This window comes from Asparagus officinalis, chromosome 3 (genome assembly GCF_001876935.1).
Source record: "Asparagus officinalis chromosome 3, Aspof.V1, whole genome shotgun sequence".
Lineage (NCBI taxonomy): Eukaryota > Viridiplantae > Streptophyta > Magnoliopsida > Asparagales > Asparagaceae > Asparagus > Asparagus officinalis.
Window position 1 is genome coordinate 2859865 of NC_033796.1, and position 14142 is coordinate 2874006.

The window sequence follows — 14142 nt, forward strand, 5'->3', positions numbered from 1 at the left end:
ATGAAAAAGTTGGAGAGAGAGAGAGAGCGTCTGTGCATGTTGTGTGTGTTGTGTTTGAAATCCATACTGTAAATGTATGACTGAATAAAGATGATATATCATGATATGTAAATTCAAAACTAATCAGAATGGCATTCAATTTCCCATTCACATTGGTTGATTCATGGACTGTGGTAATAATTCTGAATATACATACCATAATTCTATTAAGTAAGATTATCTATAGAACACCATTACAAAGCTAATGTGCATTCACAAAATATCCTCTAGTTTCTTTTATTTTATTTTAACAAGGGAACTTCCCCACGAACCTTTGAACCATGGGTATTAAACCCAACCCCGGGTGGGGCTAAGGGGCAACCCCTAATGCACGACCTCGGATATTACAAGAATTTAATTTCTTGTAGGTGCTCCCCAAGAAAGTCGAACCTGAGACCTGACATACAACTCATAAGTAGTTTACCAACTTGGCTAGACCATTTTGGATAAATATCCTCTAGTTTTTGAATTTACGTAAAGAACCTTAAATAGCCAATTATGTGTTTTAGCATTCTCCCATTCATCATTATTTCCATGTGCTTTCGCATGCCATGAAATTATCAAATGCAAATTCTCATAAAGTCTTAAGTCTACCATAACACAATTGAATATACTTTTAGGTATACAATATGATGTGATGAAAATGAAGATAAAAAATAATGATGTTAGTATGGGGCTGCCTTCTTGCTAGGGCGGCTACGTCGAACTAGGAGAATTATGATTGCCAATAAGCATGGGATGCTATCCATGTTCAGTTTCATCCTACATGGGATTGTCATGTACATGATTTATCTGTAAAAATAGGCTTAAGGAAGTCTCATGGCAATGTACGTAACAAGATCTCAACTGTAAATAGATATGAATTTAAGCTGTTATCAACTGTAAATAGATACGAATTTTAGCTGTTAAGCCTGTTATACGCAATCTTTTGCCGCCAATTGTTGGGGCGGAGTCACGCCCACCGCCGCGGAAGCGATATCACCTGAGAGAGAGCCCTGGCTTTCGTTGTCACAAAAGCACAAGTCAACCTCTAAATTCTTGTTTCTCAAAGGAAACGAGAATAGATAATGAAATTCTTATTTCTCAAAGGAAACAAGAATCGAAAGTGATATATTTCATCAAAGTGAAATATACACTCTTCCTCTCATCAGTTCAAGGAGTGAAATCTCGAGGGAACCTACAAGCTATGGCAACTCACAGATAAGACAAATACAAACACGAGATTTTTACGTGGTTCGGCAAACTAGCCTACGTCCACGGGAGGGGGTTTCACTATGGAGGAAAAATACCAAACTTATACAAGTTCTCTCTTCCTCTCTTTCTTTTCTCTCAAAATACTCAACTTGAGATTTTTCCCACAATTTTCCCCACTCTTCCCCACTTAAAACAGCTCCACCACCTCTCCTATTTACGAGGCTCGTGGGCCTTGCGTGCTCGGGTAAGAAAGCAGAGGGGGGCGGTGAATTCTCGTGAACGTGGGCAGACCCACGTACCCACGTGGGTGGGCACCACTCGTTCACAATTCTCCACCTCGTACATCATTTGATAAACCTTAAATTATGGACGAATATCAGAAGAACCCCCACGAACTTTACCAGAGAGATCCAGGCCAAAATCAGGCCAAACCAGTTGCGTCACTATACCGTGACTGCCTACGTACCCTCCACCGGGATCAAGCTAACCGTAGTTCTGCTACTATTCTCCAACATAGTCTCCACCACACCTCCATCACCGCCCCGAAGGGCCATGCCCTCTTGGGCAAATCAACACGGGCTGATATGAAGCAAGTCCAAGCAATGCTGGAACTTGCTACCTGTGACCACCTTGGTTAACATGTCCGCAGGATTCTCATTTGTATGCACCTTCATGAGAGAAATATCGACATCCTCTATGACATCCCGCACAAAATGATACCTGACATCGATATGCTTGGTACGAGCATGGTGAACTTGATTTTTCGCCAAGTGAATCGCACTCTGACTGTCGCACCACAAGTTCACGCTCTCCTGCTCAATCCCTAAATCGTCTAGAAGACCCCACAGCCACAATGCTTCCTTCACTCCCTCCGTCATGGCCATATACTCGGCCTCTGTTGTAGAAAGTGCCACTGTAGCCTGCAACATCGATCGCCAACTAACTGGAGCTCCATGTATCCTGAATACATAACCAGTAGTAGATCGTCGTCTATCTAGATCGCCCGCATAATCTGAGTCCACATACCCGTCGACCTGACATGTATCTCCACCAAAACACAGACCCGTATCCGCGGTACCTTTCAAGTACCTCAAGACCCATTTCACCGCTTCCCAGTGCGCCTTTCCTGGATTCGCCATGAATCTGCTGACCACACTAACCGCCTGTGAAATATCAGGGCGTGTACACACCATTGCGTACATTAAGCTGCCAACTGTACTAGCATAAGGGACACGCTCCATGTGTGCCTTATCTTCCGCTATAGTGGGAGATTGTTTACCTGAAAGCCTAAAGTGTGGAGCCAATGGGGTCACCACCGACTTTGCACTTTGCATCCCGAACCTCGCGATCACCCGCTCTATATAGCCCTTCTGACTCAAGAACAATCGCTGATTCGTCCGCTCTCTTCTAATCTCCATACCCAGTATTTTTCTAGCAGCGCCCATGTCCTTCATCTCAAACTCATTGCTAAGTTGAGATTTTAGCTTATCTATCTCCACCTTGTTTTTCGATGCAATAAACATGTCATCCACATACAACAGGAGATAGATATAATCACATCCACGAAGCTTCCGAATGTAAACACAACAATCATAGTCGCTTCGGGAAAATCTATGCTTCAGCATGAAGGAGTCAAATCGTTTGTACCACTGTTGAGGAGATTGCTTCAATCCATAGAGTGACTTCCTCAAGCGGCATACATGATGCTCCTTATCCTCAACCTTGTAGCCCTCAGGTTGATGCATATAGATCTCTTCATCCAAGTCTCCGTGCAAGAAGGCCGTCTTGACATCGAGTTGTTCCAGCTCAAGATCACCATGAGCAACAATACTCAATAGCACCCGAATAGAAGTGTGTTTCACCACCGGAGAAAATATCTCATTGTAATCCACACCCTCTCTTTGAGCAAACCCCTTAGCCACTAGCCTGGCCTTGTACCTTGTACCACCGAGCTCTGAAGGATCTTCCTTTCTCTTATACAGCCACTTACAACCTATAGCTTTCTTTCCTACGGGCAATGGGACCACCTCCCATGTTTGGTTCTTCCGGAGAGATTCCATCTCCTCCTCCATCGCAGCCAACCAACTCTCGCTATCCTTGTCCCGAATAGCTTCCTTGAAGGAGATCGGCTCATCTTCCTCCACCGAGAGTGCGTATTCCACTAAATTAACATGCCCATAGTGCTTCAGGGGTTGATCAGCCCCCAGCTTCTGTACCTGCTTGTATACTCGCCTTGGCCTAGTGAAAGCCAAGCTATCCTCGAACTGCTGTTGTTGTATCCTACTGAACCTCCTCCTGCTCAAGCTCATCATCTACCTGATTTCCCACTTGAACACGACTAGAACCTGGTTGGTCTTTCGGTTCTATCTCAATAATCTGGGACTCGGGAGTCCCGACAGTATCAACACCACCATCTTTGGGCACCCTAGCAATCATGGACTTCTCATCAAAGGTAACGTCTCTGCTGATCACGAACTTTGAATTTTCTGTACACCAAAGGCGATAGCCTTTTACACCCTTTGCATACCCTAAGAAAATTGCCTTCTTGGCTCTCGCGTTAAGCTTTCCCTCGTTGACGTGATAGTAGGCGGTACACCCGAAGATTCGGAGCCTCTCATAATCTGCATGCTCCCCTGACCACACCCGATAGGGTGTATCACCGTCCAATGTCGAATGTGGAGATCGATTCACAATATAGCAAGCTGTAGCAATCGACTCTGCCCACCATTCTTTGCCCAAACCAGCATATGATCGCATACTCACTGCTTTCTCCCGCAGTGTTCGGTTCAGTCTCTCCGCGACCCCATTTTGCTATGGTGTAGACCTGACTGTCCAGTGTCTGGCAATGCCCTCCTGATCACAGAACTCCTTGAAGGCACCATCTGTGTACTCTGTACCGTTGTCAGATCTCAACGTGTTCAATTTCTTGCCCGTCCTGTTCTCAACCATCGCCTTCCACTTCTTGAATGTCTCAATTACCTCATTCTTATGCTTCAGGAAATACACCCAAGCATACCTCGAATGATCATCTATGAATGAGACAAAATATCTGGAACCACCTTTGGAAGTTGTCGAAGCCGGACCCCAAACATCCGTGTGCACATAATCTAGTATCCCTCTGCTCTTGTGCTTGCTCCTCAGAAATTGAACCCTGTGCGCCTTTCCATACACACAGTCCTCGCAAAAATCCATGCAAGGCTTCTTCAGATTCTTCAGCAAACCCTCTTTACCAAGCAGATCCAGACCCTTCTCTGACATGTGCCCAAGCCGCCTATGCCATAACCGTGTGTGCTCACATGGGTCTCCACCACTTCCTTCAGCTCCAACTGCTGCATCTCCCGTCACCGTCGTACCCGAGAGAGTATATAGATTACCGTGACGAACACCCTTCATCACTGTTAAGGAACCCCGAACAACCCTCTTCACTCCGTTCTCTGTTACAATCTTGCAACCCCCGGAGTCCAAAGCTCCGACTGAGATGAGATTCTTCCGCAAGCCGGGAACGTGTCGTACGTCCGTCAGGGTTCGAACCACTCCATCATGCATCTTGATTTTGATATTACCTAGCCCCACCGTTTTACAAGTATGGTTGTTCCCCATCAATACGGTTCCACCATCAATGCTCCTGTAGGTAGTAAACCACTTCCTGTTTGGACACATGTGGTAAGAGCAACCAGAATCAAGAATCCACTTCCCGGAGGTATCCTCGCCATCCGTGACGACATAACATTCCTTATCGCTCCCATCCTCTGAAGCGTAGCTCGCCTCTTCCTTGCCTTCTCGTCTTTCAGTCTTGTTGTTGTTCTTTTTCTCACCTACTCTCTTGTTAGGACAATCGACCTTGAAATGTCCAACTTCACCGCATTTGAAACACGCTCGTCCCGCAAGAGGTCTCGATTTCGATCTAGACTTTCCTCCCTTGCCTTTTCCTCGCTCATTGCCTCTTCCTCTGGCAAACAGCCTCTGCGCTTGTTCTTTGTTACCACCAGTGGCCATATCACTAGTTGTAATTTTTCGAAGATCATCCGCTAGAAGCGCCGTTCTAGTGTCATCCATCGATAAATTTTCACCCACAAGCATCAGTGTTTGCACCAGGTTCTCATAAGACTTCGGCAGAGATAGAAGGAGTAGAAGCGTCTGATCCTCGTCTTTCACTGTCACCTCAATGTCTTTCAAGTCCGATATGATCCTATCGAACTTGTTGATGTACTCCCGGATTGACGAGCCCTCGTCCATCTTGCAAGTATACAATTTGGATTTTAAATAGATCCGGTTCGTTAGACTCTTTGTCATGAAGGTACTTTCCAACTTCAACCACACGCCCGCAGCCGTTTTCTCCCCGTCCACCAAGAAAGCTACATCCCTTTCAAGGCAAAGGATAATCGACGCCCGTGCTTCTAGATCCAGCTCCTCCTAATCCTCATCAGACATATTTTTGTGCTTCTCTCTTCCAGCCAAAGCTTTGTGCAATTTTTACGAAATCAGCGAATTTTTCATCTGCATCCTCCAATAAGAAAAATCATTTTTCCCATTGAATTTTTCAATCTCGTATTTTCTAATTTTATTTGCTTTACTTGTAGAAGCCATTTTCCGCTTGTATTATGTCAATTCGCTTCTCTCAGGAATTTTTAACAATTTCTTTGTGTTTTACCACACAATATTCAACCACCACCTCAGATCAGAAATTTTACCACCTCCAGTCTGAATAAGGGCTTTGATACCAATTGTTGGGACGGAATCACGCCCACCGTCGCGGAAGCGATATCACCTGAGAGAGAGCCCTGGCTTTCGTTGTCACAAAAGCACAAGTCAACCTCTAAATTCTTGTTTCTCAAAGGAAACGAGAATAGATAATGAAATTCTTATTTCTCAAAGGAAACAAGAATCGAAAGTGATATATTTCATCAAAGTGAAATATACACTCTTCCTCTCATCAGTTCAAGGACTGAAATCTCGAGGGAACCTACAAGCTATGGCAACTCACAGATAAGACAAATACAAACACGAGATTTTTACGTGGTTCGGCAAACTAGCCTACGTCCACGGGAGGGGGTTTCACTATGGAGGGAAAATACCAAACTTATACAAGTTCTCTCTTCCTCTCTTTCTTTTCTCTCAAAAATACTCAACTTGAGATTTTTCCCACAATTTTCCCCACTCTTCCCCACTTAAAACAGCTCCACCACCTCTCCTATTTATAGGAGATGAACCCAGGTGATTTGGCGGGCTCGCGAGCGCGGGAAGAGAAAACGCGCGCGTCGAGGCTCGTGGGCCTTGCGTGCTCGGGTAAGAAAGCAGAGGGGGGGCGGTGAATTCTCGTGAACGCGGGCAGACCCACGTACCCACGTGGGTGGGCACCACTCATTCACACCAATAATGAGTGAGGTTTTGCATTTGCTAGAATTTCTGTTATGATCTTTTGCTAGAAGAAAACTGTACCGCAGATTTATTAGAAAAGATTATTATTTTCCTTAGTTTTATAATTACTTCATCCTGACAATATTTAATTGCTTTTACTATGTTCACCGGAAAAAATAATAATTCCATAATTCCAACAGTGCTAGTTTGTTGTTTCTTTCTAGAACAGCAGAAAATACTGTGCAAACTGCAAAGCCAATAGCCATTTGATTCTGGGCTTAGGCCTAAGCGAATTCATGAATTTGTGCTTAAACTATAAGACAAATAATCAAATGTACAGCAGGGACTGACTTAAATAATATCCTATACCCCTTTTTTTTTTAAGAAAATCAATATTGTGGCATGAGAGTTTACCAAGTAACCTATGCAAAATCAATACAGTAGGTGAAATATTAGACAACTAAGAACATATTTATATTCTAAATAAACAAACTTCCTCTTTCCACCAAGAAAACAGACAGTGGCAATATATCATTTTAGTGATAATATATCATTTTAGGATCCGACTTGAAAATTTGTAGTCGCGCTCTCAATATGAGCATAAAACAAGAACAAGGTGTATCTTTTCATACGTCAGTGTTGACTAACCTGAGACATTCCACGTCGACAAGATCTTTTCCATTAGTTCTTCTCTGATACCAACTAAGGTGAAATTTGGTTGGCGCCACAAGCAATATTAAGTCTGGTGACGATTCGGCACCAAATCCTCATATCGGAGAATAAACCTCTCGAAGAATTTCCTTTTTCTGAGCTGCATAAAAGAACAAATGCTCCGATTTCCACCAACCAACTTATTTGTCTTCAGCACTTTCCACACTTGATATCGCGGCAACAACCACTTCTCCACACCGTAGGTCAAAAGAATTGGGTGTAATGCAAAGTAACTCGGACTGTACCCAGCCATGTCCACAAAGAACTCCATCCTTTCCCGAATGTTCGGTTCAGACAGAAGAACAATGCTGGGAACTGTCTTGATTGCAGCAAAAAACATGCTCTCCGACCATCCAAAGGACTTGAAAATTTCCATCTTCAGCCTCAAATTATTAGTCGTGGTACTTCCAAGGGACACTACCCACGCACGAACGTTGAAGACCCACGTGGAAATCCAAACTTTTCAACTTTCTTCAACAACATCTCAATATAAGCCGTGCTCCTCGTAATGAGAAGGGAACCTTTACCTAAGAGCACTACAAAATCCATGGAAGAGAGCCCATAGCTCTTTAAAAGAGCAATCTTTGGGGCAATACTCTTATCAATGTCCCGACCAATTAGACTCCGGTTCTTTGCAAAGACCAACAGGAGTTTCTTCATGTCATTGTTCAGAAATGTTTTCCAGAACTCAACTCGAGCGAATGCAAGGGAGATTGTGAGGATTCTCAGGCTTGCAACAACAAATATCCGAAGCTCAGAGAAAGCAACCAATCTGCGCATGGCCTGGAGATTGGGGACCAGGGTCCTGTCCAGATCAGCCCAGAGGATGACAGGGTCATTGGAGATTAGGGATTTGATGTTGGTATCAGTGAAGCCGTTGTGTTTGAAGAAATGCCTGACCGAATCAGGATTCGAAGGGAATCTGCGATTGGGGAGTAGTTTACTGGAGCTGGCAGCCTTTTGTGAGGAGAGCCCAAATGTAGACATCAAGTAAACTGATATGGGATTGGATTTGGGTTCTGGGTTTTGGGATGAGAAGAAGAATCGGAGGTAAAAGATGACATTTTTGGGGGTTGAACAAGGTGAAGGACCAAGAGAGAGGCTCTTCTTAAGAAAGAGAATCATTGTTTAGAGCATCAAAGTAATTAAAGATAGAATTAATATCAACGCAAGAGATTTTCAAAAAATTCTTACCTCGTTACTGCTGGATTCAAAACCCTATGCTCTTTTGTCTCTCCTGGAAAACTTTTTTTTTTTGCACGTGAGCCCTCAATGATATTATTTGCAAGAAACTCGGCAAAATATTTATTGCGTATAACCAATACCTCTCCTTTGCATAATCTTATCTTGAAAGAAGTAATTCCAAATTACTATCATTTCAAATAGGAGAGTTATTGTTTCAAATTGCGATAGCCGAAAGATTAAATTGAACCTTCTCTTCATTTCTACTTACAAAAAATATATTTTTCTTAGTTGTAAACTAATATTATGTTTTCCGCAAACAACTTAATTTGTGGAACTATATCTTGCATAAGCCTAGAAAGCGCATTAGTCAATAATTAGTCCAAAGAAAAGAAGAGCTCATAGAATACGGTATATACAAATGAAATACTGAGTAATAAATCGGTATTAGAGATGCTTCTTCATGAGAAGACAGAACAGGTAGCAAGGAAGTAACCATACATCCTAGCAAGAAATCCAATATCCGAATCATATAACTGAAATATCATAGGATCTTTATTATAAAATTAGGGGACAAAACGAAGAAAATCTTGATCTAGAGGACTAACCATCTTGGAGTTTAGATTATATCCTGAACAAGTTTGCTAAAAAGAGAAGAATCAACAAAAAATTCCATTTTCAAAGCATCTTTAAGTTTCCTACGATTCACCAAAAATATCCTGTGAAAGTGATACTCTTCAAGTCGGGTGATGAAAGAAGGCAACTAGAGCAGACATCGAAATATTCTGAAAAAATAGAAGCTAAATCAAATTACACAAAAGGGCAAGACTTCCAAAAAAAAGTAAAAATAATATGAGAATAAAAACAAACCGTGAAATTAAGTGCATCTCCAGAATAACATGATCATTAAATTCAAACTATAAGAAACTTTTCAAAATATCCGGAAAAAAATTGATAACCTGATGTTATGCATGCTTAAGAGCATTGGATGTACTAAAACACATGTAGAAGGTCAAGGAAACTTGTAAATGACTGCATTTGGCAGTCATGGTAAAAGCACCATCAGCATTTGACATTTGAAATTAGCACGGCAATAAAAACAGTATGAAATTGGCAAACGATATTCATGTACAAAGAAAACAAGAAGAAACATAAATAAATCTCTTACATCGTTTTGGCCTTTTGAGGAAATACATTGTTCCTGGACCCAAGAATGCACTTACATATGAGCACTATAATTACAATTTGCACCCATATGTATAATTATAACTTACACCATATATGAAAGTGAGAGATATCCTTATCACCTTACACTATGAAACTTATACAAGTTATCCCAATTTCCTAAGCATCGAGTTACGCCACAAGTTGTAGAATGGAGCAATATCCTCACCCTCAGAAATATGATTCTGAGTCAATTTAGGGTCTTAAATTTAATTAAATCAATATTAATATGAAACAATCTGAAAAAATATAGTTCAGAAGGTAGGATCTAACATGCAAGAACTACACTCAGAAAAGAAAATGGCAGAAGCCAATCTCAGTCATCAACTTGATGGTTGAAAATTGAAATTGTTTCGACATTACTCTATGATGAAGATGGTACTTTCCTATTTCTTATATTCTTATTATAGAAGGCTAACTTTGTTTGTGACTCAAGTATAGGTCTTAACAGAATGTTTTTATATGTGTAGTTGAAGTACCACAAGTTGATGAAATCTTCTTGAACATAAATGGGCTAAATATTGTTTTTCTCTGATATCCAGACAAAGTGAGACATTAACACTTACCAATTCGGATGAGGTTGCCAACACTAAAGTAGTAATCATGAATATGGCATATGTAACATGAAATGTGCAATGTTTAGGAATGTTGGGCAATCATTAGTATGTGATTGTCGATGCAATGCAACGTTAGGGAAAAAAAGTAATATAAACTACATCAAAAGGCATCTATATGGAAGCCTCTACTTCTGAAGCAATAACATAGATCAAGAACCAGGCACCTGACACATGCGCGACTACACCAACATCAATGTGATAGTAGTGATCAAAGATGTCCGAAAAGCTATGGTATATGATTGGAAGAGAAAATCACTAGCGAGTTTGATCATAATTAAAGTGGTTAATCTAAAAATTTATGATAGTGGGAGAAATTGAAACCATGACCATCTTCTGAAGTGAGCATATGTGTTTTAACTCTCACCACTCTAGACAATAGTCGTCATTGAAAAAAAAATCATTACTCTATTTATTTATTATATCACTGTATGAGTTATTGGCACCTACTCACAACACAACTTCATATTGGCACCTAAGGGATCAATTCAGTTTGTAGACAACACTCTAAGGTCCACCTTAAATTAGACATTCCTTGACCTCGACTCAGTCCGATACAAGTTTTTCACCAAAGCACTTCAACATCAATAAGTACATGCTCATAGATGTCAAAATCCAAGTCAAATCGAGTTTCTATGCTAAAGCTAGCATCTTGGAAGGACTACGATCAATTTACAAAGAACACAAATGAAAAAGCTCAAAATGAATCTATACTACTCTATAAAAGAAATTGTGGGCGTATGGAAAATTGGAGGGATGAGTTTTTATTCCTTCAATTTCGTATAAAATTGGAGATCATTTTCATAAAAGATGAGGGTAGCTTAGTAATTTGTTACCATGCTCTTGATGTGGGCTCCATCACACTTACTCTTCCATCTCTTTTTCAAATTTAAAATCCATTTCTTTTTCAAATTTGAATTTTCATTTCCTTTTCTCTAGAACATTTCATTATTTTCATTCCTCTATCTCCTTCTCAAATTTAAAATTTCATGCATGACCTTTTTTTAAAAAATTATATAATTTAAGAGAATAAAAATGCAAACACAATGTGAACTAGGTAGTAACATATTTTAAAAAAAGAACCTTATTTAACATGTATTTAATATTTAATAAAATATTTTTTAATAAGTAAAATGGAGTTTGCTTTATTAATATACTCTAATGCTCGCTAATCTATTATATGAATTTTAAGGTCAATTTCATTCTTCTAATCGTTTTTAACAATTTGTTATTATTTTGATCGATATTTTGACTAGAGATACTATAAATGCACATTAAATGATTATATCATATTAACATGCATGATCGACAACTCTTTAAATAGTAATTGAATAATACTTGCATGTGCATTTGCACGTGCCAATATACTAGTATTAAGAATGAATAAAAAACTGTTGCAAAGATGAAGCATAATAAAGGAATATGAAGATAAAATTTGAAAGAGCGATAGTAACTTACTATTTGTTTTTGAAAATCGGTATCCATCTTTTATCATATCTTCGGGATATGTCAACATGGGCCTTGACCTTCACAAGCAGCACAGCATCAAACATTGTCGGGTCTTGTAACATATAATTTACCTCTTCAGAAATCGTTATTGGACATGTTAATAACATTATAAAAATTCTTTCATTGAGTAACTTCTTCGAACTTAAGATATTCATTACATAATACTGAGGCATTAACCTCTGTGCAAGCATAAAATTAGTATCACAGGGTGGGAAGCAGTGTAGGACGGTGATCATCCCACTCTTCCCACCAATAATGCCATCTTTTTTCAAATGTTCTCTCTCGGTAAAGAGACTAAGCATGTAGACTTCCAGCAATGCAGCAAAAGAATCCCTTTCTGACCGCCCATATCTCAAGAAAATTGCCATCTTTGAATTGAACCTTTCAGATTAGATAAAAGAAAAGTGTCCTTAGCCCGTGCACAAACGTTAGAGATCCACACGGGGATCCTAATTCCTGAACACTCTTCAGACAAGCTTCCAAAGATGATGTGTCCATTTTAAAGACTGAACTAGTTCTAGCTATCACTACTCCAATATCGACTTCAGAGAGGCCATAATCCTTCTAAAGATCAATATTTGGGAACAATACACGCGCTTTGTGCTTAAAACCCTGCTACGTTATACAAAGAAAAACTTCTTTTTGTTCCTACAGCCAAGAACCGATTTATATTCTGAAGTTAAGATAAAATTTGGCTGGCACAACAAGAAATATAAGTCTGATAAAGGTTTGGCACCAGATCCTTATACCGGAGAACGATCTTCTTAAAGAACTCCTTATGACTAAGCGGTATGAGAGAATAGAACTCCCAATCTCTACCAACCAACTCATCTGACTTTAGAACTTCCCATACTTGATGCCGTGGCTTCAACCTTTTCTCTAAACTGTACCCCAAAATAGTTGGGCGAGATGCAATGTAATCCTGAGTGTAGCCTATCCTCTCCAGCAAAAACTCCATCTTTTCCCTAATGTTTTGCTCAGAGAGAAGAACAATGTTAGGAAATTTCTTGATTGCAGCGAAAAACATGCTCTCCGACCAACCGAAGGACTTGAAAATTTCAATCTTCATCCTCAACAAATTAGTTGTGGTACTTCCAACAGTTGCTAATCCATGCACAAACATTGGAGACCCACGTGGAAATCCCAATTCCTCAACTTTCTTTATTGACGTCTCAAAAGAAGCAGTATTTCTCATAATGAGTCCAGACCCTCTACTGAAGAGCATGCTAATATCCATCGAGGAGAGCCCATAACTCTTCAAAAGAGCAATCTTTGGGGCAATACTCTTATCAATGTCCCGACCAATTAGACTCCGGTTCCTTGCAAAGACCAACAGGAGTTTCTTCATGTCATTGTTCAGAAATGTTTTCCAGAACTCAAGTCGAGCAAATGCATGGGGGTTAGTGAGAACTCTAGAGTTTGGGACAATAAACCTCCGAAGCTCGGAGTCAGAGAAATTAACCAAACTGCAAAACGCCTGGAGATTGGGGACCAGGGTCTTGCCCACATCAGCCCAGAGGATGGCAGGGTTATTGGAGATTAGAGATTTGATGTTGGCCTCAGTGAAGCCATTGTGTTTGAAGAAATGCCTGACCGAATCAGGATTCGCAGGAAATCTGCGGTGGGTGAGGTGTTTGCTGGTGTTGGCAGCCTTTTGTGATGAGAACCCACATGAAGTCATCAAGTAATCTGCAATGGGATTGGATTTGGGTTCTGGGTTTTCGTGTGCAGAGGATGAGGAAAAGAATGGACAAATTTTCTAAACCAACCTATTTGGACTTTTATTCCCAAAAAACGACCTCATTCAAAAATAATTGTAAAAACCGACCTGGTTTCAGCCTCAGCGCTGAAACCAGGTCGGTTTTTGAAAAAAACTCTCCGAAACTTCACGGGAGTTGAACTCCCGTGAAGTTTCGTAGTTCAAAAAACTTCACGGGAGTTCAACTCCCGTGAAGTTTCGGAGAGTTTTTTTCAAAAGACAACCTATTTGGACTTTTATTCCCAAAAAACGACCTCATTCAAAAATAATTGTAAAAACCGACCTGGTTTCAGCCTCAGCGCTGAAACCAGGTCGGTTTTTGAAAAAAACTCTCCGAAACTTCACGGGAGTTGAACTCCCGTGAAGTTTCGTAGTTCAAAAAACTTCACGGGAGTTCAACTCCCGTGAAGTTTCGGAGAGTTTTTTTCAAAATCAAAAACCGACCTGGTTTCAGCGCTGAGGCTGAAACCAGGTCGGTTTTTGCAAATAAAACTGAATGGGGTCGTTTTTTGGGAATAAAAATCCAAATAGGTTGGTTTTGAAAATTTGTCC

At 40.5% G+C, this 14142-nt stretch overlaps 2 protein-coding genes across 3 annotated transcripts in view; both read right to left on the reverse strand.

Moving 5' to 3' along the window:
- The window catches only part of LOC109832644, a 14402-nt gene continuing 7893 nt past the window's right edge, over positions 7634-14142 (reverse strand). Inside the window, exons 2-3 of the mRNA XM_020400031.1 lie at positions 11781-11848; positions 7634-9269 (exon numbers count right to left, since the gene is read on the reverse strand). Coding sequence (XP_020255620.1) covers positions 7720-8427 — 708 coding nt within the window. The 5' untranslated portion in view covers positions 8428-9269; positions 11781-11848 and the 3' untranslated portion in view covers positions 7634-7719. The remainder of the gene's footprint in view (positions 9270-11780; positions 11849-14142) is intronic.
- Positions 11933-14142, reverse strand: part of LOC109832643 (transcription termination factor MTERF8, chloroplastic-like) — a 10079-nt gene continuing 7869 nt past the window's right edge. Inside the window, exon 2 of one of the 2 annotated variants that reach the window (XM_020400028.1) lies at positions 11933-13579. In XM_020400028.1, the coding sequence (XP_020255617.1) occupies positions 12511-13579 (1069 nt within the window). In that variant the 3' untranslated portion in view covers positions 11933-12510. The remainder of the gene's footprint in view (positions 13580-14142) is intronic. The other variant, XM_020400029.1, reaches the window with a different exon arrangement.